At 32.2% G+C, this 26,881-nt stretch overlaps 2 protein-coding genes and 1 long non-coding RNA gene across 9 annotated transcripts; 2 read left to right on the top strand and 1 right to left on the bottom strand.

The window, feature by feature from the left end:
- Positions 1-1,719: 1,719 nt before the first annotated feature.
- Positions 1,720-14,542, top strand: LOC120081543 (NADPH-dependent pterin aldehyde reductase-like). 7 transcript variants are annotated; one of them, XM_039036515.1, is made up of 3 exons: positions 1,720-2,108; positions 2,191-2,257; positions 8,397-8,695. In XM_039036515.1, exons 1-3 carry the CDS (start codon positions 1,909-1,911, stop codon positions 8,547-8,549), a joined length of 420 nt encoding a protein of 139 aa, XP_038892443.1. In that variant the 5' UTR covers positions 1,720-1,908; the 3' UTR covers positions 8,550-8,695. The 7 variants fall into 7 exon arrangements, with proteins under 7 accessions (XP_038892443.1, XP_038892444.1, XP_038892445.1 ...); XM_039036516.1 differs by lacking the exon at positions 8,397-8,695 and adding an exon at positions 5,507-6,025 and having other exon boundaries at positions 1,747-2,108; XM_039036517.1 differs by lacking the exon at positions 8,397-8,695 and adding an exon at positions 14,489-14,542 and having other exon boundaries at positions 1,752-2,108.
- Positions 14,543-15,358: 816 nt separating this feature from the next.
- LOC120081798 (NADPH-dependent pterin aldehyde reductase-like) lies at positions 15,359-16,330 on the top strand. The gene is made up of 3 exons (XM_039036967.1): positions 15,359-15,580; positions 15,851-15,920; positions 16,014-16,330. Exons 1-3 carry the CDS (start codon positions 15,374-15,376, stop codon positions 16,319-16,321), a joined length of 585 nt encoding a protein of 194 aa, XP_038892895.1. The 5' UTR covers positions 15,359-15,373; the 3' UTR covers positions 16,322-16,330.
- Positions 16,331-20,580: 4,250 nt separating this feature from the next.
- On the bottom strand, positions 20,581-23,776 carry LOC120081799. The gene is made up of 2 exons (XR_005482951.1): positions 23,473-23,776; positions 20,581-21,056 (listed from the first exon to the last, which is right to left on the bottom strand). It is a non-coding gene; the product is annotated as an uncharacterized LOC120081799 (long non-coding RNA).
- Between the last annotated feature and the right edge of the window lie 3,105 nt (positions 23,777-26,881).

Raw genomic sequence — 26,881 nt, 5'->3', positions numbered from 1 at the left:
AGTTGCTATCACTAATAGCTTTCCATTTAAGAAATGTGTTATTTGTTGCTATCACTGATAACTGCTATCAATAATACTACTATCAGTGAATATCACTAATAGCTTTTACCATTGAATATCACTAATAGCCGTTATTAATGATAACTTTAAATTTAAGAAATTTGCTATTAGTTGCTATCACAAAACACCGATAAATTCCTCTACTAGCAACTCCACCTCTGTTATATTGCTAAGTCTACCACTAATAATGGCTATTAGTGATAGTCACAGCGGCTATCACTTATGTTTTTTTATCAATGATACACACTATCAGTGATAGACTAAGCCCTAAGTTTCACAATGAATGATAAATGAGAAACACAAGTAGAAGAAACAGAAACCATCAATCAATGAAATAAACTCATTGAATAAATTTATTAAAATCCACAACTACCTCTTAATATTAACAAACCTCCTTTTTTATCGATAAATAAGAGTGGCTTGTGGGGATATTTTGAATGAAGAGGGTTAAGAGAACGTAGCAATCAATGAGTTTGAAGAATGATACAATGTATCAATCAGAAAAAAGCTAAACTTTAAGGGAAAAAACAATGAAGAAAGAAGAAAGCTAAAATGTAGAAACAAACAAAGAAAGCTAAGCCGTAGAGAACAAGGAATAGAGAAAAGAAAAGAAACTAAATGAAAGAAAAGGGAGCCATAGACACATGGAGAAAAAAAAAAGGAAAAAAGATAGATCGAATAAGATGGAAACATTTGCAACTAAGGGTAGGATTGGAATTTTAAAAATAATATAGGTTAACTGCTCAACATCTACCATATTTACAAATATTTTAAAGTTTTACTGTATTTTCAAATATTCCAATATTGAATTATGTAGTATAAATTTCCTATAGTAAAATTAAATAAAATCAAGTTTGTTATCATAAAAATATCAATCAATTCATTTGAGACTATGTGCCAAAAAATCAACAAATATCTTAGTGATAATTCCTAACAGAAGTTAAAAATTTTATATATTTGCAAATAAGGGCTGCTTTTAGATATAGAAAAATAAATCAAAATATTTACAAAATATAGCAAAATTTTAGAACTATCATTGATAGACGATGATAGACTTCTATCAGTGTCTATCAGTGACATTGACAGACACTGATAGAAGTCAATCAGTGTCTATCAGCGTCTATCATTAATAGTTTCGAAATTTTAAATTGTTCTATGCAATTGTCCTCTTTTAAACTAATAAATAACATTTACTGACGTTTTATACAACGTTTGTAAACTGTGGTAGTTAGGGAATAAATACTTGCTTTTTGTAACACACTACCAGTAAAAAAAAAAAACTAAAAAAAAAAAGAAAGTTAGGTTGGAAATTTGTAGTGGCACAAAGTACACGTTTTTACCAAATTTTATCATTATTATAAAAAAAAAAAAAAAAAAAAACAACTTTCAATGGTTTTAAATACACCTTTAACAATAGTCATACACATCACTCTATAATACAAATTAACAACACGTAGTGTGTCGTTATTATAAAATTTTACCGACACATCATGTGATCAACACGTCCCTAAAACCTTTCCAATATGGTAACGAGGATGTTTATAGTAGGATAGATTAAGACGTCACTAATACTCATCCACAAAAATTTTAAAAATTTTAGAGACGTTGGCATGCCACTAAATGTGATTTTAGGTGTCGTAAACAAAAAGGATTAGATTGGAAAATGTGTGGTTGGAAGATGGAATAATTTTAGAAGTAGAAACAAAAATCTAAAATAAAGAAGAAAATGTTGATAATCACAAATTGAAGTAAAAGTTGACCATTAAAAAGTTGATCCTGCCAAACAACAACAATATAAAACTTGGAAAAAACTGTCATCCTTGAACAATCATATGAACTCAAACTCTTATGGAGGTCTCAAAGAAGGTTTTGATAACAGGTGTGAGCAAAGGGTTAGGAAGAGCTTTAGCCTTGGAGTTGGCTACCCACAACCACACAATAATTGGTTGTTCACGTAGCCAACTTAAACTTGACTCTCTTCAAGATGAGCTTTCTAGATTATATCCCAATAATCATCATTTGCTCTTCAACGTTGATGTGGTAAATTTGTAAGCCTCTACTTCTATTGATTATTTTCATTTGTTTTTCGAAGAAAATTTATAAGAAGTATTGTTTTTTATCGTTTTGTAGACATCGAATAGCAACATTGAAAAGTTCGCACAGCTTGTTGAAAACAATCTTGTCCCGGACATTATTGGTATTTCACTCTCTTCTTCTTCTACGTAATTTATTTTTGGGCAAATTTCAAAAATCATCTCTAAAGAATGACGGTAGTTGCAATTACATGCTCAAACTTACAATAGTTGAAAAAATCGGACTCTCGAGCTTATAATAGTTGTAGAAATTAGACCTCCAAATGATAAAAATTAACCCTCAAACATATACAATTGTTACAACTTCTACAATAACACAAGGTTATCCCCACAAATCAACACGGTTCCTTTGATTAGCATACTTCTCAAGAAAATCTCCAAGAGATCACCCAATATAGAATTATAGTTCCTTATTACTATCGGTAGTAGCTCTCAATTACTATAAGTCTTTTTTAACATTCATATCTTCATGATCTCTTTCATCTGGATGTGATATTGATTTATTCATGTACCTTTCCTAAACTCGGATATCACAAAAAGTCAATAGGATAGTTCAAGAACGTTTACAAAGCATTGTCCTAAAAACAATTATTAATTGTGCACGAGTACCAAACAGACTATAACCAACATTTCAACCATATAGAACAACTAATTTCAATAGAACAATAACCTCAAACTACTTGGATCTAGCAGAACTTTTTAGATACTTGATCTTAACTTAAGTCATTGAAAAAATAAAACTAGAGCTATATGTTAAATTTGTAGATGAAATATCATCCCTTTTGATGTCTCAAACCCATTGAAATATTTGAACAATGAAATTAATGTACATATATTAAATCTAACTTGGATTGAATATATTGAACATTTATAAGATGTTATTTTGAAGAGAAATATAATAGAAGGTAATTGATTTATGGGGTTTATGGACAGTGAATAATGCAGCTTTAGCAAGTAGAAAAAGTAAGATATGGGAGATTGAGGATGAAGAAGTTGATAATGTGATTGATACAAATGTGAAAGGGATAATAAATGTTATGCGTCACTTTATTCCTCTATTGATTCACAATAAGCAAGGCGTCATCATTAATATGTCATCAAATGCTGGAAGAGAGGCATTTGGAGAAGTTACTCTAATTCCATCCATCTCTATTAATATCCAATTATTAGCCGCTTACTATCATTTCTTTTTATCTTTTTCTTTCATTGTTAACCTTTTTCTTCTTCTTCCATTTTCTATCTTACAAAGGTAAGGTTTGAAATTCTTTTCAAAAATATTTGCAAATATAGCAGTCAAATCTAAAGTATTAACATACATACCATGATGCAAAAGAACTTACAGTTATAGCAAAATTTAGATTCAATTCTTGGAATCTATCAATGATATACTATATCATTGATCGAAGTCAATCAATAATAGAATCTATGATTGATAGGAGATTGTCACTTTTCTATATTTGCAATTCTTTAAAAATATTAATATACACTTAATTATTAGCCTTAAAAGTGTTATCCATTGCAATTACTTTTTTTGAACGATATTTAACTTAAATATGAGCCTTTTTGGGAGTGGATCTTTAGCGATCAAATTCACTTTTGACATTTTCAAAATCATTCTGAAACATGGTTTTAATCATTCAGCTTCAATTTTTATGATCATAAAATTAATTGCATCTAAAAAGTGTAAATTTAAATATTCAATTAATTTTAAATGATTAAAGAAATATTTTTGAACCCTCTTCTTTGAAAATGGTTTTCATGCATACTTTCAAACTCAAATTAAGTATAATTAGAGTGCTTATTGATTTTGTTTTCTTCGACTGCTTGCTTGTACACTCCATCACTTTCACATCATGATGTGATAACTTGACTTTTTAAGACCTTTTATTGAGTTCATTAGTACATACCAAAATAATTTTTTGATTCGGGATCCCAAAACAAATGAATCAAAGTAATACCAAAACGTGAACAAAGGGCAAAACTACTGGTTTTGAAATTGAAATAAAAGTATTGATATGCTTTTAAAGACATGGAAAAAAATGCAGGTTACGACATCATTAATCTCATGACACTGCCAATAGACCAAACTTGTCATGCGCCCTACACATCCTTTTCTTTATTTCATCTTTTTTTTTTTTAAAGAAAAGGTAGTTCTATTGTAAATTAGACGCGTATCTATTCGATCTCTTAAATTAAATTTATAATGATTTAGTTTTTTTATCATGTAATAATATGAGTCCATGTAATTTAAAATTTATAGTTATTTTGTTCTACATTCAAAATTATCATGAATATTGAATGAAATTTTTTACCAGCATAGATCGATAACGAATTTATAACGAAACATATTTTAAATTAAAAACACTCAATTCTTAGACAAAGGCTACAATATGTTTATGATGGGGCCCTAAATTTAAAAGTAACAAAAAGACCAAATCATTACACTTAATTTTCTGTATTTTATTTTAACCTTAAAATTTGACATATATATATGAAGAAATTTTGCAATATTGGGAGGGTGCTTCAAATATTGAAGTTATTCATATGTAAAAGGAAAGTTATATGAAGAAAATTTGGAAATAATGAATGGTTGCTTGGGGCTTAGATTGTAGATTGTGTGTTTGTTTGAATTTCAGTTTGAGACTTTATTAATTGGTCCTAACTTTAATATTTGTTATTTTATTATTAGGTTGCTAAATGACGATGACTTATGATTGGTTTAAAATTTCTTATTCACGTTTCCTTTTTACGTGAAAAGTTTAAAAATATAGAAACTTAAAAATATAAAAAAAAATTTGTCATCCGTATGAAAATTCATGGCTTGGCCCTATTTAATGACGTAAATTTGCATGTTCAAATTGAGCCTATCACTGCTTTAATTCATGAAGAATATAATCTCTCTAATAATCTAGAAATGACAAAAATGGCATCTTCAAAGTTTGGCCATTTCAAATTAGGCAGCCACCTCACGATATGGATAAGATTGTAATTATTGAATAAAAACTCCAATTTTTCTTTTAAGAAAACAAAAGATAACTCCAATTCCAATTAATCTATCTTATTTATTACAGAGACTAATTGAATCAATGTTTGATTTCCTAATGCAAATAAACCACATAACCCACTTGCATATGTTATCTCACATCGACCATATATGTGCTATTGATTTCCTAATGAAAATAAATATCAATTGCACATATAATTGACTGACTGTCTTATGTGGTCGATGTGAGATAACATATGCAAGTGGGTTATGAGTATTGTGCCATTAATGGGTTATGAGTATGTGAGATAATATATGGAAATAAGATAGGTTGAAACTTACGTGGAAAGGTTGTTTGTTTGTTTGGAAGATTGTGACACATATAGAGCAATCACTCATTCTTAAAGCCAGCATTCTTAAGACCAAAGAGGCGGGCAAGAAAGGGGAGAAAGCTCTCCGTTCTAGGTTCTCCTATAGCTGGATTCTCCAAAACCACAAGAGTCCTTAGCACATATAATAGCCTACCAATTTACATGGTTGATGTACGTGAGATAGCATGCAAGTGGGTAATGAGTACTATGTTATTGATGTTTGTTTTGATTTGGAAGATTTTATCCTCACACAATTGGAAAGATTGTTATATGGAACACTCGAGAGGATTTGATAGAGATATTTTTTTTGTTTTTAATTTTTATAACTTGATAGTTAAACTGTTATATGTTTCTTTATTTTTTATGCAAATAAAAAAAGTACATCGACAAGGAAAAATGAAAATAAATAATAAGTTGGAAACAAAATATCATGAGTCATTGTACGAAAAGTTATGATCCTTCCAAACACTGATGTAATTAGTTTTATAAGAAATAAAATAGATGATTTATTGGAGTTATCTTATTAATTATTCTTGAGGTGGCTGCCTAATTTGAAGAGAAGATACTATTTTGTCATATCTAAAAAAATAACTCAAAATATACAAATTTTGAAAAGATTATATTCTTCAAGAAATGAAGCAATAATAGGTTCAATATGAACGAAATTACGTCATTAAATAGGGCCAAGCCATAAAATTACATAAGGATAGGACAAAATTTTATACTTTAACTTCTCATATTTTTAACCTTCCCCTTTAAGAAACAGAGCGAAAACTAGACAAAGAGTTAATTTTAATATTTGTTTTTTTGAAAAATGACTAGACATATTTCTAATTATAAAAATGGCTACAAGAACAAATGACACCATGTTTTAAATAATTTAATGGACTGATTTACCTTTGCTAATAAGATCCTACAATTTTTTGTTTTTCGTTTGAAAGAAAAAACCATTAATACACCACACAGTTGTCCTTTACAACAAGATCATTAACCCAATTAGGAAAAGAGCCCTAACATTCGAAAGCAAGCCTTTTTGTCTATGTTATCAACAACGAAATTACAATCTCTTGGTTCAAAAAAGTTGATGTTTTTAAACTTGTTGACAACTTTGGTCTCATTTGGTAACTATTTTGTTTTTTATAATTAAGCCTATGAACATTTCTTCCGCCTCTAAATTTCTTCATTTGTTATCTACTTTTCATCAACTATTTAAAAGTCAAAATCAAATTTTGAGAACTAAAAAAGTAGCTTTCAATCACTGAACATTAATTAAGAAAGATGCAAATCATTGTAAGAAATTTCGAGGGAATAGACTTAACTTTCAAAAACACAAAACAAAAAATGAAATGGTTACTAAATGGGGCATGTTAGATTTGCTCGATCCAACCTTGAACATCTTCTCTAAAACGAGGTTAATAGCTGAAAAGCAATGATAGTAGGGTGGCATAAAAAGGGAAAGCCAACTGGAGGCCATTTTTAATTACAAGATCTTTCGCAAGAGGAGGGTTATAGGCCAAATCTTCAAAATCAACAATCGCCAAAACGACACCTTGGTTGTTGCGAATGTGCACATTAAAACCTAATAACGACGGAGATAGCTTCCATGCAGCATCCACAATGTAACAGTAATACATTGGCCCAAAGATCTTTATCTGCTGAGCCGATCCGAAGACACCCAAAGGAAAAAGGTGGTTGTCGTGTGTGGTTCTTCTTATGCCACATTCTTCATAAAGGAAAAACAAGTGGTGAAACTGAAGGACTCGTTTTAAAGAGATCCTTGACCATAAGCAAATCGTCTAAATTCCATTTTGATTCAAAAACAAATTTACAACAAACATACAAGATATGCATTCTTAAATAAATTACAGCATGCTTTTTATTAAGAAATAAAGTTCAAGAGATTATACTTTGAAAAACGTTTCTTCATGTATATCCCTCAATCTATCACGAACCTCAAACACAACGAATTTTGAAGACCCTCTTCAAAAACTTCATGAACCAAAACAGAAGACACAACCATTAACAGCCTTCGGTATACTCAGGATGAGAGTCCAAAAGTTGTGGGCTCTGACTATTTTGGTTAGAAGGGTGAGTTTGAGTTTGAAAGAGAAAGAAGATTGAAGAAGGTACATAACGTTTTTGCTCTCTAGCTACCGTATAGCAAACCTCAATCGTGTAGTGTTTCTTGACCATTTTGAAGAAACGAAAATTGTTTTTCATTTATTCCAATTTGCCATAAAACTACCTAACCACACACTAAGATGGTTGGAGAGAAAAGTGAAATAATTATCCAAAATAATAAAATTAATATAAATAAATATGATAACCAACTTATCATATTTTATCTATATTAAACTATATGTTATATCAAATATAACACATAATCTATAATTTTAATATTGTATCATATATAATATAAACTATAGTTCTTTTTTTCTCTTTTTATGGCATCTAATATAAATCATATTTATATTAAATTTAACAACTATGAATCCCATTCATAGAAAATATATTTGAATCTTATTCAAATATTTATTTCCTCTAAATAATCTATAATGTATCAAATACATTATAACAATTATATAATATATAATTGAATCAATTTAATTATATCATTTATAGTTAAATTTCTTCTTATTAATTTGAACAATTCAAATTAACCCAAAAACTAATTTTCAACTAAATTCTTTTGAGCTACCAAGGGGACCTTATGGACCTGTAGCTTGAAGCTCCAACGGTACGTGAATAATTAATTAGACTCTTTAATTACATTATTCTGAGGCTAGTGAATATCCTGAGAAAGAAAAAGAAAATGTTGAATGTTGTAGAATTGAGACTGGTGAGTTTTCTGAATAAGTTGCTGATAATCTGTCAAATGACTCAACCCAGGATGATACTCCTCCAAGTCAAGTGTTGTTCAAGATGAAGTCTATTGTAGAAGATATCAGCACTTGTTATGAGACATCAAAAAACAATTACATTGAAGATGATTTTGAGAAACTATCTAAGCCTTCTAGAATTGGGCCTCGAAAAGAAGTTTGAATGAAGACATAAAAACTGTTCCAGGTCCTATCACTCGTGCATCTACTCAAGCTCAAAAGAAGAAGCATACTCCTGTTGCTATCCATCTAGTTTTATTGGATGGAGTTTCGTTTCATTTCGAGGAAAGTGTTGTGTTTTGGAAATTCATGGTAAAAGAAAGATTTTTGCTAAAATGGAGCTTTCTACCAAGGCTCAAGATTGTCATGAAATCATGGAACTGATTGTTAAGTCTTATCTCCTTAGAACTGTTTTAAATCTTAAAACGTATTACCCTAAGCTTGTCATGGAGTTTATTTTGAACCTCTCTCCATCTTTTGATAATGCCAATTCCCCTGTTTTTTTCCGTGTTCATGTGAAGGGACATGTTCTTGTGTTTACATCCTCTATGATCAACAAGTTTCTTGATTGCACTATTCCTCCTAACAATAGAAAGTTGCGTCCTTCCATAAAGGACTTAGTATCTGAAATAACAGGTGGTTTGAAAACTGCTTGGCCCAAGACTGGCCAACTTTCTACTAATTTAAGTCCTAAATATGCCATACTATTCAACATTGAGATTGCCAATTGGTGTCTGTCCACGCATCACTCTGAACTCTCCATATCCTTGGCCACTTTGCTATATAAAATTGGGAAATTTTCTCCATTTGATTATAGAGCTTTTGTTATAGAACAATTGAGAAGACATATTGGGTTTTAGTGAAGGAAATAAAATGTGATGATCTCCATGAGCAGCGAAAGGGATCGTTCCAAATTCCATTCGAATTGAACAAAAACAATTACAGTTTTAAAATGAGAACTAACAGGTCATGCACAAACAGAAATTATAGCATGCTATACGATGATACAAGGGATAGAGGATGCATACCTTTAAAGAACCATTCTTCAAGAATCCCTCAATCAATCTACAAGCGTCCAAGAACAGCACAAGAACACAGTGAACAAACTACAACCAACAGCACGAACACAACGATCGTCTGGATGCTTCTCGAACCCAATCGAGTTCAACTCGATTCACGAACTAAGTAAGACACTACCACAAGTGTTACCTTGGTATTTTCAATGTGATAATCCAAGAGTTATGAGCTCTGTATGATCTTGGCTTGAGGAAGAGACTAGAGGTCGTGATCAAGTAGACGATCGAAAAAGTGGGAGATAAGAAGCTGGTTTATTATATAGATGATGTGCTCGACCGTTTAGTAAACTGCAGCCTATCGCATAGACCATTCTACTCGATCGTGTAGCAACGATCAACTGAATGACTATCGTATAGTCAACTCTAAGTGATTGCTCAACTGATCATTTAGTTGATCGTGTAGTCTCTCAACGTTATCACTTAATAAACTTTTTTACTTGATAGTTTGTCACCGTGAGTACTTTCCAAAAGAAGCAACTTCTAAATTTAGGAAAACAATTTTTCTTTTATCTCACAATTACCATAAAACTTCCAATAGCCTCCCACTCGATTAGTTAATAGAGAAAAAGAATTAATTATCATATAATTAATATATCATAAATAAATATGATAACCAACTTATCATATTATATTTATAACCTATAGTTTTAATATTTCATTTCATGAAACATATAAACCATAGTTCTTTTTCTATTTTATGGTACTTAATGTAAATCATATTTACATTAACTCCTCCAAATAATGTATCTCATACATCACACCAATTATATCACATATAATTGAATTTCCTCTTGTTAATTTAAACACTTAAAACTAACCCCAAAATCTAATTCTCAACTTGAACCCATTGAGCTACCAAGGGGACCTTATGGACATGTAGCTTGAAGCTCCAACGGTACGTGAATAACTGACTAAACTCTTTAGTCACGAGATCCACGATCCGTTAACTACCGGACACTCCACTAAAGATTGGCAGTTGCACTCTTCTCACTACAAATATATTTCTATGTCCACATTAACTAGTCAACAGTGCGATAACCCTTCACAGATCGCTCGTAAGTACAACTTGACCAATTTACGATTTTTCCCCTGTAGTTACATCTAACTTCTTAAGTACCACTGATTCCTCTAATGAACAATAACTCGTAGTCCTACTATGACTGAGTCTTCTCTTCCAAAGAAAAGGTGTGGCTACTTTGTTCAAGACCCGAAATCAGCTCTTAAGAAAGCAATCTATCTATTTACCCCTGCTTCGAGGAAGGAGTGAATTTTGTCTTGTGTAACTGAGTTCCCAGCTCCCCAATCAGATAAATCCCCAAAAAGGTAGGTTTATTGAGTTGTCAATTTGACCACTCTCACCCATACTAATCAAAGGACTGGCTTCATAAGTAGGAGTTCCCAAAATACTTAGGCTTAAGGTCATGCCACCTATGGTCATTTTAGTGAGATGTAAGTCTCAATTATCAACGGCGTTATATAAAGAGACAAATCATCTCGGCGTTATATAAACTCTTTGTATAGGACACCCCCGCTCGCATGTCTCCACATGAATGGTCAGGATCAGACCATCTGTAGCAATTTACAACACTTGTAAATATCTACAAAGTGGTTCGTATCCATAGTGTCACCAAGATAAAGTATCCCTCCTTTATCCTTATACTACAGACCATTTAGGTTATTACTTAAGGCATGATCCACTTGTATGTCTCATATACATGCTTAAGTTTACATGAAATAATCACGGATCTTTGTTTATTGGATATGAGTAAATGCAAATAAAATAACTCTTATTTTATTAATAACAATGTGTACAAAGTGTTTACAAACTACGAGACTCCGGGAGAATTAGGATACCAATCCCAACACTTAGGCCCTTCTACGGTTTATTGCCTATCCACATCTTATATGTGGCATTCTGTTGTCCCAAAAGCTAGACTTATTCACTTCAGATTAACCTGTTAGTACTAATCCTAGATTGCTTAACATTAATTACAAGTTGTTTCAAGGGCATCATGTTCCTGATATTCCCTCTCTGCCTCCCAATGCAAATGAAGAAGCCCCGAGTGTTGAGCTTGTAACCTCCCATTTTGGCCAATGCCTTATGCATTCTTTGACCGCCGAACTTCGCATGCTAAATGATGTGATTAACCGAGCCTTTGATCTCAAGCATGAGATTACTCTCCTTCTGAATATGATGAGAAGAGTTGTGGATGATAGTGAACAGGTTGGGCCTTCATCGTGATTTTTTAAGCCAGAGGGGGAGTAGTGTAGGTTTGAGGTGTGCTGCTGTTGTCATTGTGTTGGTTATTGTTCTTTAGGACTGTCTGTTTTGTGTGTGCTGACTTGTTATTTTTTAGTTTAACAGTTTGATTAGGTGTTTTGTATATATTTTGTTGTTTACTTCCTTGTCCTTATCTTTGTATGGACTCTTGATGATACTATGATTCTAATATTTTTATTATTCACTGTTTAACGTAGTTGACTAGTAGTTTGGTTTGCCTCGTTGTGAATGTGTTTTGTCTTAAAAAAATATATCTTTGCCAAAGAAGGAGTTTGTTAGATCTGTGATATTGACTATATATATTTGTTTAAGACTCCTTGCATTTTCTTCTTGAGTTTCTTAGGAGTTGTCTTAGATTTTCTCTCTGAATATGACTCAAAGATTGTTCTTCAAGATGCCAAAATATTTCTTTTATTATTTAAATTATTCTATACAATATCTTTTTGGGATGTTTTCCTTTTTGATGAATTGCCAATTATATGTATGGATATTTGGGTCTTTTCGCTGTGCTATTTAAGTTCAAGAAGTCTTTATGCTAGGGTTGTCACATATATTATTTTGTGAGATTGTTGTTTGAGATTATCATAGTAACACCCCGAGATTTAGGGAAATTGGATTGACTATCTTAAATTATTGGATTTATTTTATTTTAATTTTGGTATTTGGAACCAAAATTTGAGATAGTGGAACTCTACATGGAGATCATTAATTTGGGTTGATTTGATAAAAGATTTGATAGAATTTAAATATGGATTGGGTTTTAATTTAATTAAGAGGATTTGGGAACATAGGGTTTGAAGGAACTCTACATGGAGAGATCCTTGAGTGGAAGCAAGGTCAACCCAAATTTCCATATTTCATTTAATATAAGTTTTATAGTAAATAAGAACAAGATATGCATTTACTTAAATAATAGTATGCAATAATAAAGGAAAACACAGGGGGTCACTTACCTATGTCATGTCATGCCATGCTATGCTATGCTATGTACATTATGCCAGTGTTAGGTCGGGTTTAACAGTTCACCCAAATGACCCCAAGAGGGGGTCACTTACTGAGTATTTTTATACTCAACCTTTCTTAATTTATGTTTTTGGTAAGGATAGGAACAGACCGGCAAGTGACGAGAGAGATCCATGACCGTGCCATATGGGACATGTAATCGCTTCCGCTCAATTTACGTTTTCAAGTTATTTAAAACTTTTGATTTGAAACTCAATGTTGATAAAAAAAAAAAAAAATTATCTATTTAAATGTTATTTTCCTTAATTATTTTAGAGGCTCCGAATAAAGGTTTTACTTATTTGTTATTTATTAACTTTCTAGTTTATTTTGGAAAACTATCTTTATTGTATTAATGAATTTTACTTCAATGATTAAAATGCTTTCAATGTAAATGTGTAATTATGAATAACAGACCTTGTCAGAGTACTCGAAAGGTCGGGTTGTTGCAATCAGAATTCTTTCTACATTGTGTTGAATTGAAGAAGAAGAATTTTTTTCTTTGCAAGTGGCGGTGTGTCTTCACATTGGTCCTACTATGAACGTTTCAATGGTACGATGTACCATTCAATCTTAGGGAAAACCTAAGATAAAGCAGACTGAGAAGAATTTCTCCATACTCAAGTGGCACATGAGCCATTATTCAATGAGAAGGGAGTTCTCAAGACTTAGGAAAAGACTAAGTTCTCATGTGAATGGAGTTTACAAGTATAAGAAAATATATCTTTGAGTGAGAGGGAGTCTCACATGCTTAGGGGGAGCCTAAGTGTTACCTCACTAATATTCACATATTTAAGGGGAACCTAAGTTCGAGAGAGAGGGACTCTTACATCTAGGGAGAATCTTAGGTGATTAGCTAAGTCGGGCTCTACATGTGTCAATGTAATCATCGCTATTTACAAATAACTACAATGTTGTAATTACTTAACTTTTATATATTACTAGATTATCTTTCCTAGGCACTCTGCCTCCCAGACATAGGTCGATCACTAAACTAAGTTACCAACTTCTATATGTTTATAGTTGATTTTCTATCTATTACTTTATTGTTGTCTCTAACTTTGCTAGGACATCTTGTATGACTTACGTATAGTGCGTAAGTAACAACCTTCCTAAATTTCGAGTTAGAATACCAAATTTTCACTACATAATTTATCTGCGTCATTAAATTATTAAAGTATAAATACTCCATTAGGTTTCATCGAAAGTTTGTCTTGAACAAAATTTCTGTTAAAAATATTCAAAAAATAAAAAAACCAAAAAACGTTATTTGGTACTCAAATAAAATCAAATGAAACGTTGAGCCGACATCCAAGGATGGGAAAAACAAAGGAAGAGGTGCAATTATTTTGATTGAGACCACAAATAAATTAATGGAACAATGATATAAGATGGAAAAATAAACTGATAATTAAAATATAGCAAAATAATTGGAAAAAAAATAATCCGACGGAAAAAACTAAGTATTGTGTCCTGGAGAGCATCACTACCTTGAAAATAAATTCAGCACGACCTGATGTAAATTGTGTAAGTTGGTTGTTTCTTCAAATTTAATACAATATTTACCTGAACAAGAACTTTACTAAGAACATTCAAACTGAAAAAAAAAAAGAGAAATCCCGAGGTAAGAAAAAAACGATAATAGTAGATATATCAATACTCGTTTAAATAATCAAAATTACGGCAAAAGTTTTCAAATTTGGAATTAAGACGAAACATTTTTTCAAATGAATTGTTGTGCAGGTGCAAACTGAATGGACGACAACAACAATGCACGTATGAGGAGGGAGAGACTATGCTACCACTCTATACACTTTTGCCGACCTTAAAGAGCTCTAGAATATACCAACTTCTCAATTTAAAATTTCTTAATGTGGGACAACTAGAACAATAACATTCATTTGAGACAAGAAATCGAAGGATGATCTAAGATGTGAAAAATAAATTATTATGTTTTCATTAGTTCATCCATTGCAAGAAACCAAGATCGAACCTCCGACCTATAGAAATGGTCAGTCATGTCTACACTCACTTTAATTATTATAATTGGCCTACCACAAAACAAAAAATGAATATATTAAGAGAAAATCCAAGAATAGAAAGAAGAAATTAAAGGAAACGGTGCAATTACTTTGATTAAGAAGAATAATAAATTAATGGGATGATCAGATGGGAAAAAAACTACCATTAACATAGACCAATGGCTATTTGTCCATCTTTATCAACTACACCCTAAATTATTCAACTACGTATGAATTAGGTTACAATTATTTTTTTTTTTTTTTTTCGTTTTATTGACAATATAGGGTTAAGAGTGAAGGAATGGTATCTGACCTAAAAGAATACAAGTTTTATGTTAGAGTATATATTTGTTGTAATGCATTGAATTTATTATATGGCATTTCGAAACTTAAATTATATATACATTTATTTACGATTTTGACAATAAAATTTAGATAGGTGCATCTTTACGATATGTAATTATTATATTTCTCTCTAATATAATAATAACAAGATCAATTATTTAAGTTGATGTAGATTTCATAAGAATATAAAGCAATAAGAAGATATTATTGGTCATTTTATGAACCAACCAAACCAATATCCTTAAGCAGCTGCAAATCCTCCATGGCCACAGCAACTGCTGATGAGTCCTCTCGAAAGGTGTTGATCACAGGCGTTAGCAAAGGATTAGGACGAGCCTTAGCGTTGGAGTTAGCCAATCGTGGCCATACAATCATTGGATGCTCACGTGATCAAACTAAACTTCATTCCCTTCAACAACAGCTTGCTCAAGTTTCTTCCACAAAGCATTTACTCTTCAACGTTGATGTGGTTTGTAAATCATTTTCTTAGATAATTTTTCTTGCAATATACTACACTTTTGATAGGTTGAAATTTGTTGATGCCAAAATCTAAACAAGGTAAAATGTGCCAATGAAAGGGATGAGGTCGATATTGTTAGACGAATAGTTTGGAAATTTTGAGCGCGTCCCAAATTTCATTTTTAATAATGTCCTGCCCTTCTTGACCTTGTTACTCGTGTCCCTGTTTTCCATTGGTCTATAAACACCCTAATAACAAAAGTAAATGTTGATCGTGCAGAGATCAAACACCAATGTTGAAGAGTTTGTCCAAGCTATTGTGGAAAATGAATTAGTACCAAATATCATTGGTATTGAACTTTGTTTTGAATTTGTTTAATAAAATTTGTAGAGGTTGTTTGGAAGACAAATGCAAATTAAGGATATATTGTGTGTGGTGATAGTGAATAATGCAGGTTTGATCAATAGAAATGGGAAAATATGGGAGTTGGATGCACAAGAATTTGATAATGTGATTGATACAAACGTCAAAGGGATCGCCAATATAATGCGTCATTTCATTCCACTTATGATTTCTACCAACAAAGGGATTATCATCAATATGTCTTCACTTTCTGGGAGAGATGCACATGGACTGGTGTTATTCTTTTTTATTATTTCAAATTTAACTACTATAAACTTACTCTTTATTACTTTTTTTTTTCTTTTTTCTTTTTTCCTTGTGTGTAGATTTCATAATATGAATATTTAATTTTTATGATAATGGATTTTTTTTTTCACTAATAATCATGAGTGAGATAAGAGAGTTTAAACATCGATTTCAAGAGAAGAAGTGTATGGACATTATATCAATGTTTTATGATCCATGTTAACATAATTAAGGATCGTTTTTGTTTTTTTCTTTTTTTTTCTAATTTTATGCATTGATTATTGTCTTGATTGAAATGAGGGGTTTTATTAATTGTTTAGACAATATATACTTCTGATTCTAGAAGTTTGAGTTAGGTTTCTATTTGATATATAAGATTTCAAAAGTAACAATTTAGTTCTTGAGATTTATAAAACAACTCACGTTAGTATAAAATTGGGGTACGATGTCTGTCAGGTGACCGACATCAAATAAGGTGTTATGAAAGATGCTCAATATCGATCTCTTCAATGTCAGTTTGAAGGTGCGATGTGATGCACTCGTTCCAACGGCTCAAGTGGCCTAACTTAATCCATTAGTATTTTCAATGGATTTTAGGTTATATGGACTTTTTTTTCTCCTCCTTTTCTCCCTAACTAATTAATCCATCCCATCACTTTTTAACTTCTTCCATTGGGTGAGATCAATGACCACCATCTTTTCTTTGATTTTTGCTTTTTGCTCACCATATCATCTAAAAATTTCCACTTCAAGTATGCCTCCTCACCTTTTATTAGTTAACTAGCTATCAATATCATCTAAAAACAACTTAGAATTGATTTTCTCAACCTCTGTTACTTTTTAAATCTCAGGAAATAAGTTGTAGCATGCCTTTTTCAACTTTATATTTTATCTTCAAACTTTTCTTGTAGATTTCTTTTTAAAATGTTTTAATCCAGTTTTTAGGAGTGTTTTCAAACATCAGAGAAAATTTTTGTTAGGAAGGATGATGCCATGACAACAAACCTAATGTTGGAAAAAAATTTAATATATAGCTTTCATGTGTAGCTTGTCTCCTTACACCTATTTGAAGATGGGATTAGGATACCACTATGTACTTCTATTGTCAATAATGTATTTGGATTCAAGGTTAGCTATGCATCGTCTATGCGAGATTTGTTAATCATAAATTCTTGCTTATAAGAAGACCTTCGAAGTCTTAGACTGGCAGAACAAATTTGTTAAGGTTCATTTGGTAACTATTTCCTTTTGATTTTGACTTTTGAAAAGTATGTTTGTTATCTAACATTTTCTTACTCATGGTTTTTGTATTCTCTATATAAACATTTGAATTATTAACCAATTTCTAAAAACGAAAAAAAGTTTTTGTAAACTTCTTTTTCTTTAAGTTTCAAATTTTGGCTTTGATTTTCAAAGTGCTTCTAAAATATAGACAATAAAACATATAGATTTATGGATGAAAGTTTATAGGCTTATTTTTAAAAAATTCAAAGATAAGTAATGGAATTGAATAGAGCCTATGATATTGTACAAACATTCCATAAAATATATCTTGATGTAAAAAAGTATACAAAGACTTATTGAAAATTTTTTAGTTACAACAATTAAATAGACATACGATAGTTGTGTAAATATTTTTTTATATATTATGAGCACAAGTGAAGATATCATCCAATTGTTTTTATTGACAAAATATGGATCATAATAGAGCCTTTGACCAAAACATCCATAGTACAAAGCTTTATGCTGGTTGAACTTTTGTTTAGGATTGGCATCAACCAAAAGAAAGTAAATCAAACAGCTATTTGTTTTTTCTTTCAAATAACAGTTTCTTGTAATCTGATCTCTCTTAGATATCTATAAAAGGGAGCTCTCAGTACTTAAATAAATAGCTTTGTAAAAAAAACAAAAGGGTTGCATTCATCTTTTTTCTTCAAGAAATTGTTTTTCCATAGATGTAGGCTTTTCTTCTTGGCCAAACCACGTAAACTCTAGTCCACTCCTTTATCTATTCATCTTCTTCATCTTTCTTACTTAAACACACTTGCATGCAAAACCAAAACCTCCATTAGAGAGGAAGCTCATCTGAGAGAGAGAAACTATTAATTTGAGAGAAAGGGAAAGTTAGAGAGAGAGTTTTCACCTTCTAATTTAATCAAGCCAATTTTCGATCTTTGTGTGATTAATCTCATCTCACATGCGTGTGTTCAAGATCCACACTGTGGCTCATTCTTAGCCTTGCTTTCCACCTAATGGGAGCACTCTTGGGTCATTCTTCCATTATGGGCCTCTTTCTTTGTTTTCCTTTCTATCAATTTGGGCTTGTGTCTGAACAACCTGCAAGATCAGCCCAACAAAAGTGGTATTAGAACAATATTAAAGATCAAGAAGCAAATTCTTGGATGTTCAAGATTCTAAAACTTACCAGTTATGGTAGTGGCAAGAGTGGAGATAGAGAAATTTGATGGAAAGAGTTATTTTGTCTTATGAAAGGCCAAAATCAAAGCCCTACTCAGTAAACAAAAAACTCTCAAGGCCTCGTTGATCTAACAAAACTCCCAAAAATGGAGATAAGTCGAGACAGAGAAGGTATGGAGTCAATAGCATATGGAATACTTATTCTGAACCTAAGTGACAATGTTTTAAGATAAATAATTGAAGAAGAAACAACTTACAAGATTTGGGTCAAACTTGAATAACTATATGCTAAGAAAGATCCTCCTAACAAGATGTATCTAAGGGAAAAAATTTTCACCTTCAAAATGGATTCTTCTAAATCATTATCAGAAATTTTGATGAATACAAGAAACTTTTTACAGATTTCAAGAGTCTTAGGATGAAACCAGGTGAAGAAAATGAAGCTTTTATACTTCTTAATCCCTACCAGAAGCGTATAGAGATGTGAATAATGCACTAAAATATGGTAGAGATTTAATCAGCACAGACACAATCATTTCAACCCTTTAAACCAAAGAGATGGAATTACAATCATAAAAAAGGGATCAACCCAGTGGAGAAGTTTTGTTTGTAAAAGAAAAATCTCAATCTAACTAAATAGTGGAAAACAACGATCAAATGAAGAAAAGAAAGCTAAATAGAAACTAAGGTACAAGTATTGCGAAAAGAAAGGTCACATAATCCAAGATTGCTTAATTTTGAAAAGAAAAAACCAAGAAAAAGAGAAATATGCAAAGGGCAAACAACCTGAAGCATCTATTGTTGAAGCCTCTTTCATTTACTCTAATGCCCTTGCTTCTACTCAAGACCAAGCTAATTTGGTAAATCCTTTGGGTAAACGTGATTGGGTGCTTGACTCTAAATGCACCTATTACATGACACCTTTCAAGCCCTGGTTCAACACTTATAGAGAAATCAGTGGGAAGTCAGTGTACATTGGAAATAATGAGGCTTGCCAAATCATTGGGATTGGATCGATTTCATTGAAACTAAAGGATGAAACTGTGATACTTCATAGAAATGTTAGGCATGTCCCAAATCTTAAAAGGAATTTAATTTCCCTTGGTATGCTTGACTCTCTTGGCTGTAAATACAGAGGAAAATGTGGCAGTTTAAAAGTTCTAAAGGACTCAAAGGTTGTCATAGTGAGAGAAAAGGTGAATGATTTGTTTATTGGTAGAGGAGTTAAAATGCTAAATGAAGCTAATGTTGTTATCACCTCAGATTTAACAGAGGAAACTTATGGCACAAGATACTGTCTCATATTAGCTCTAAAGGTCTTGATGCCCTGTCCAAACAAGGAATTTTGCCTAAAGAGATCAATAACAATATGTCTTTTGTTAACATTGCGTATTTGATGGTAGTGCAAACACACACATCAAATTATAATATAGTAAAACGGTCAAGAGACCGAGTATCGTCCTCTGAGGAATTTGTTTGACTCTTTTAGCTATTCAGAGGTTCTTCTAATTTTATTTAGGGGACCGGACTGTGAGAACCTAACTAATCTAACCCTAAAAAGGAAGAAATGATAAAACTGGAATGAAACTAGACAAAGACACGTTCTAGGATATGATTTCGTTAAACAAATTAATCAAATTAATTATTTTGACCTTAGATTGATTCATGCAAAGTATAGATCTAGGAGTCTTTTATCCAAGCATCTTCTCTCGAGCTCAACCCTTTCTAATGACTAACCATCGTTCCTCCGTCAACAATCTTTATTAATCTTCACTCTCGTGCATACTCGATTAATAGTTTAACATGCTAGATCCAACTCAACACCTTCTCTCTCAAGACAGACAATAAGTAAAGAACATTCAATTAGTGATCAATTAGTCAAAAGCATTAAGAACAAATATACTAAAATAATTTTGCATAAATTCAATCCAAGAAGCAACTAATTCAGTTTTTGCAATCCATCAAACTAAATCACCACCCTAGAAACACAAATTAGTCACTTAGGGTTACAACACAAACATAGACCATTCATGAGATTTCCACACACAAAGGACAGAAAATAAAAGAGCAAAGAAATTGCAAGCCGTGTTCTTGACTCTTGCCCTCGAATCCGGAATCACAACCCAACAAACTATTCAAATTTTCAATCCTTTGAAGCTCCGAGATGCCACCTCGGTATAGAATTACACTCCCTAGGGAGGCCTCACCAAAATATTTCTTTACGCTCTCAAAATAGCCCTAAAAGTGCCTCCTCGAATAAAATAGGCCAGAAACTACTTATATAGACAGCAGTCGCAGCATTGTAATGCTCTAACATAGTGTTGCAACGCTGACAATAATTTCAACATTACTAATCGTAGCGTGCAGCATTGCGTGCAGCATTCCAAAATTGCTTGTTCTCATCCAATTGCTCAATTTCCTACAATCAAACAATAAAAACATCAAAGATCTCAAATTAAGTAGAAAATTAATTAAATTCTAAGCCTAGAAAACACACTTTTTTTTTGCGTTTCAGTGTTGGAAAAAGATAAAAAGACATTTTTTCATCAAAACTCAGCATACAACAAAGGAAATTCTAGATTATATCCACTGAAATTTATGGGAGTCAGCCTCAACTCCAAGTCTAAGTGACTCAAGGTATTTATTATTCTTTACAGATGACTTTTCAAAGAAAAGTTGGTTGTATTTTCTAAAGCTAAGGATAAGGTTTTTGAAAAATCTAAAGAATGGAAATTTATGATAGAAAAATAGATTGCAAAGGAAATCAAATACCTTAGAACTGATAATGGTTTGGAGTTCTATGGAGAGAAGTTTAACTCTTTCTATAAAGAGAATTAAATATCAAGGCACGGGACAGTAAGGCATACACCGCAACAAAAAGAGGTAGCTGAGAAGCTAAATAGCACTATCATGGAGAGAGTAAAGTGCCTTATGCCAGATGCCATCCTAGAAGAGAAGTTTTGGGCTGAAGTAACTGCCTATTGTGTATACACTATATAGGACCTCCCTAAATTTCCTAGCACTTGAAAAATAGTGGTCCAAACATCCTCCCAATCTAAATGATCTTAGGGTGTTTGGTCGTGTTGGGTATGCTCATTAGATTCATGGGAAACTCAAAATCAGGGTTGCTAAGTGTATGTTTGTTGTTTTGTTGAAGGAGTGAAAGCATTCAAACTTTGGCATCCCACTAAGAAAAGATTTATAATCAGTAGGGATGTCACCATTAGAGAAAATGAGATGTTCATGCAAATAGGAGAGAGTCCGAGAGAAGAAACATAAACTTATGCCATTAATTTTGAGGTGAAAAATGCCAAGAAAACCTCTATGGAAGAAGATGTTAATCCTAACACAGACGAGATAGAAGGCACATCAAATGTTCATGTTCAGAATGTTGATTTTCTACCTGATTTAAGTCAATACTATTTTACAAGGGATAGACAAAGAAGGAATATAGTCCCTCCAAGATATGCAGACACAAACTACATGAATCGTGTATTTAATGCCACTATGGCTTCTAATGATTAAGAACCAACCACTTTTGAAGAGGATGTGAGTTGTTCTGATGCCAGGTAGTGGATTGAGGCTAAGAATGAGGAAATTGACTCCTTAAAGGTGAATGACACTTTTTCCCTAGCTCCTCTTCCTATAGAATACAAACCAATTTCATCAAAGTGGATCTTCAAATTAAAAGAAGGTATCTTTAGAGATCAGAAGCCTAGATACAAAGCAACATTAGTTGTTAAGGGATTTCAGAGATAGGGTATTGACTACATTGATATTTTCTCCTTTGTTATAAAACACACTACAATCATACTTCTCTTATCTTTAGTGACCCAACATGACCTTGAATTGGATCAACTAGATGTAAAAACAACATTCCTACATGGTTATCTAGAAGAAACAATCTATATGCAATAGCCTCAAGGTTATAAAGTTAAGGATAAAGAAGACTTATATTGCCTTTTGAACAAGTCAATTTATGGTCTTAAATAGTCCCCTAAATGTTGGTTTAGAAGATTCAATGACTATGTTGTCAGCTTGGGGTTTCGAAGGAGCTCTCATGATATGTGTGATATATAAACTCTACCACCTATACGGGAAATGTCTACTTATTTTTGTATGTTGATGATATGCTTTTTGTAGGGAGCTCTAAAGCTAATCTAACTCAAGTCAAAAGTCTTTTAAGTAAAAAATTTGACATGAAGGACTTAGGTGAATCAAGGAAAATCCTAGGGATCGACATTGTGAGAGACATGGGCTCATCTACCCTAGGCATCAATCAAACATCTTGTTGGAAGAAAATAATCAAGAGATTCAACCTAAATTAAGTTGGACAAGTTATTATTCCTATAGCTAATCTTGTGAGTAGATATATGTCTAACCCTAGCAAAAGGCATTCGGAAGATATCTAATATGGTCAAGGAATGCTAGAATGTCCTATCAAAGGTCAGATGAATATGACTTTAGCCTAATTGGCTATGTTGATTCAAACTTTTCTAAAGATAATGACAAAAGGAGATCCTTATCGGGTTATATATTCCTACTAGAGAGAAATATAATTAGTTGGCAAGCTACCTTATAATGGCTCTATCAATAATAGAGGTAGAATATATTGCTTTAACAAGGGTAATCAAATAAGGTTTATGGCTTAAAGGATTGGTGAATGATCTTGGATTAAATCAAACAGTAGTTGATATCTACTATGATAATCAAAGCACCATTCACGTCTCTAAAAATCCACAATATCATAGCAGAATAAAAAATATCGATGTTAGATATCATTTCATCAGAGACAAAATTGAAAATGGAGAGATACAAATTTTGGAAGTTCATACCTCTGACAACCCAGTGGACATGCTCACAAAACCAATGTCGAAGTTGAAGCTCCACAAGTACCTCGAGTTGATAGGATTCGATCTACTTGAATAAGGATAAAATTTTTCAGATATAGAAGACACTTGAAGAAAATATAAAGTTGAATTTAAGGTGGAAAGTTGAAGAAAGTAAATCCAACAACTATTTGTTTTTTCTTTCAAATAACAGTTTCTTGTTTTACATTTCATGTAATCTGATCTCCTTAGATATCTATAAAAGGGAGCTCTCAATGCTAAATAAATAGATTTGTAAAGCACAAAAGGGTTGTACTCATCTGTTTTCTTCATAAAATTGTCTTCCCGTGGATGTAGGCTTTTCTTCTTGGCCTAACCACGTAAACTCTACTGTACTCCTTCTTTCTATGTTCATCTTCTTCATCTTTCTTACTTAAATACACATGCGTGAAAAACCAAAACCTCCATTAGAGAGGAAGCTCATACGAGAGAAAGAACTTGTTAATCTTAGAGAAAGGGAAAGTTAGAAAGAGAGAGTTTTCACCTTCTGATTGAGTCAGGCCAATTTTTGTTCTTCGTGTGATTAATCTCGTCCAACATGTGTGTGTTCAAGATCCTCTCTGTGTGGCTCATTCTCAACCTTGCTTTCCACCTATTGCAAGCAAGTCTTGGGCCATTTCTCTACTGTGGGCCTCTTTCTTTGTTTTCCTTTCCATCAATTTGGGCTTGTGCTTGAACAACCCACAAGATCAGCCCAACAAATTATTTATAAACTATGTATGGTGATACCAAAACTTGAACAGAAGAAATGCGCGTGACCTTCATGTGACACCAATAAGAATTTATTTGAAGGGAAGAAGAACGTGATATGTAAAAGAGAAAACCTGCACAATGGAGTGTGGGTGGCAGTCAGAGAATGAAAGAGTGAAAACTATGGAGTTTGAGAGTATGATTCAAGTTACCTCATACGAGAGCTATAATGATGGAGGTTGACATAGGTGTATTTATAGGATCTCAGAGTCACTTTAAGATAATGATACCAGTTATCAGGTTGAGGGGCATGTGTGGGACATTGCCACATTAGCTATTATGTTAGGCTTGGCCTCGGCGAGACCGAGCACACTAATTTGGGCTTTAACATGAACTAATCCCCTCCCTCAATCCCATTTTGGGCCTATGGTGCTATCCTTATGTTATGCCGATTATATCCCAGTCCAAAATCACTCATAGAAGACCTAGTTTTATAGTTGAGGATACACATATTTTCAATTTTGCAGTTGGCACCGTATTGTGCATCAAAGTGGGGGGTTGAAGGACTAAGCAAAGCTACAGCAAAAGAAGTGCCGGAGGGAATGGCAATTGTGAGCTTAGATCCAGGCATCATATACACTGACATGCTGCTTTCATGTCTGGGAGTTTTTGCTCTAAATTATCAATCACCCCAACAATGGTAACAACTTCCATTCATATTTAAATTTGCTTCTTTCTGCTATTGTGAAACAAAAATGTATTATTCATGTTTACCAATTGGGAAGTGAATGAAAATAAAACTAAAGGTATGTTTAGATAAGTAGGAACAATAATGAAGGCTAATATTTTTAAATGAAGCAGTTCTTTATATAAGTGTTTTCGCCAAGAAGCACTAGTAAAATAAACATCTTAGGTCCCATACTTTAAAATTTGTTCACTTTTAGTCTTTGTACTTTCAAATGTCTAATTTAAGTCATTATACTCTCGAGTTATCTTAAAGTTAGTCTATATTGTTTGTTTATTATTTTTTTTCAAAAACTTTTTATTATTTAATAGAATTTTCACTGTAATTTTGATAACATATTCACTCCATTGCATGGAAAATATTATTATTATTTAGCTAATTTCAGTAAAAACTAACTATTAGAGACTAAGTTTAAGATTTTTTTAAAAATCCATGACTAAATTGGTAGTTTAACTCTTAAAATTTAAGCCAGATTTCAAAAAGAAGAACATATTTTTAACGATTTATTTTAATTTTTAAAATTTGGCTTAGATTTAAAAAAATATTCTTAAAATGTAGTTACATAATTAAAGAAATATAGGTTCAATTAGTAGGTTACAAGGTGAATCTTGTTTAAACCTTCAACTCAACTCTTTCTTTTTTATGAATATCGATGCATTTCCATATCTGATATTGTTTTATTATAGGGCTACCAAAGCAGCAACAATGATTCTTAATCTCACTGCACTTGACAATGGAGCATCTCTCACTGTTGAAGATCCAGGCACTTTGCCCAATCCTTGAGGAAAAATTAGATTTAAAAAGAGGTTCAAACTATTTTGGAATTTGGCAATTGAATGAAGGTTATTCAAACTATATCACTGTTACATGTCATGATTTGTCTTTTAGTGCAATTGAGGATGGAAAGATTTCAATCACGAACCTCGTGATTACTAACACCTTGGATGTCAATTAAATTATACTCATTTTGGTAACATGTCATGATTCTAGTTCTTAGATTGATTTCTTTCTTTTGTTATGGTACATCAAGATTGTCATGTATAATTTATTCATTCCACTTTCTATTTGAGCGATTCAAAAAGTATTGAAATTTTCTTTTCGAGCTACACTATGGACACTGATAAAAACACTAATATTTGAAGGAATCAACGATTCATTCGACCGTGGATCAAGCATTAGATCATATTGAGTTTCCTTAAAGTTAAACATAAATAGCAATAAAAGGTTAAGCATTAACATACCGTTAAAAGTATGCTGGAGGCAAAATGGTGGTGGTCTTTATCTCCAACTGTTTCCCAACTCTAGTAAGTCAAATAAGGTTGTTGGAATGACTTTAATTTGTTATCTGGTGCTACGAACAATCAAGTATAGGGATCTCGCTGTATCTATTCAGAATTCGTATTTAGCATACAATTATGATCTTAGAATTTAGAGAAGTGCATTATATAACTATCTAACCCTGGTGTCGTCATTTTGTATTTAGAAGACATTCTCTCTAATAACATTGTTCTCCCTCTGCCTCATGGATGTCGCTAACAAACTGTTAGTGAACCATGTAAATTTATGTGTCAAATCTCTATGTTTATGTTTTTTTGTATTCTTTAATTGTTGATTCCGTAACAAAGGTCTCAATCTCCACAAGGCATTACTTGCTATGACTAGAAAGAAGATCAAAACTTAGGGGAGTCTCCTTAAAAGAGAATAAACTTTAGGAGAATGATGTAGAAAACTCTTATATGTAGGATGAGTAATCATCGTCTTCTATGGCAAAATCCTAAAGTTTTATTGTAAAACCTTGACATTTTTCACAAATGCATGCCAAACGCATTACAAAAAATAACATATACAATAGCTAACAAAAAAAAACTATAATGTACCTTTTATAGCCTTTTTTGAAAGTCCTAACAACCCATGGTATTA

This window comes from Benincasa hispida, chromosome 7 (genome assembly GCF_009727055.1).
Source record: "Benincasa hispida cultivar B227 chromosome 7, ASM972705v1, whole genome shotgun sequence".
Classification (NCBI taxonomy): domain Eukaryota; kingdom Viridiplantae; phylum Streptophyta; class Magnoliopsida; order Cucurbitales; family Cucurbitaceae; genus Benincasa; species Benincasa hispida.
The sequence above is the reverse complement of the archived record's forward strand: the minus strand, read 5'-3'. Positions and strand labels throughout refer to the sequence as shown.

What these genes read in the sequence shown, in the direction of transcription:
- LOC120081543 (XM_039036514.1), top strand. Translation starts at nt 1,909, where the DNA reads ATGGAGGTCTCAAAGAAGGTTTTGATAACAGGTGTGAGCAAAGGGTTA. An exon ending in TGCTCTTCAACGTTGATGTG is followed by an intron (nt 2,101 to 2,190) that starts GTAAATTTGTAA and finishes ATCGTTTTGTAG; the next exon opens with ACATCGAATAGCAACATTGA. An exon ending in TCTTGTCCCGGACATTATTG is followed by an intron (nt 2,258 to 3,086) that starts GTATTTCACTCT and finishes GTTTATGGACAG; the next exon opens with TGAATAATGCAGCTTTAGCA.
- LOC120081798 (XM_039036967.1), top strand. Translation starts at nt 15,374, where the DNA reads ATGGCCACAGCAACTGCTGATGAGTCCTCTCGAAAGGTGTTGATCACA. An exon ending in TACTCTTCAACGTTGATGTG is followed by an intron (nt 15,581 to 15,850) that starts GTTTGTAAATCA and finishes TTGATCGTGCAG; the next exon opens with AGATCAAACACCAATGTTGA. An exon ending in ATTAGTACCAAATATCATTG is followed by an intron (nt 15,921 to 16,013) that starts GTATTGAACTTT and finishes GTGTGGTGATAG; the next exon opens with TGAATAATGCAGGTTTGATC.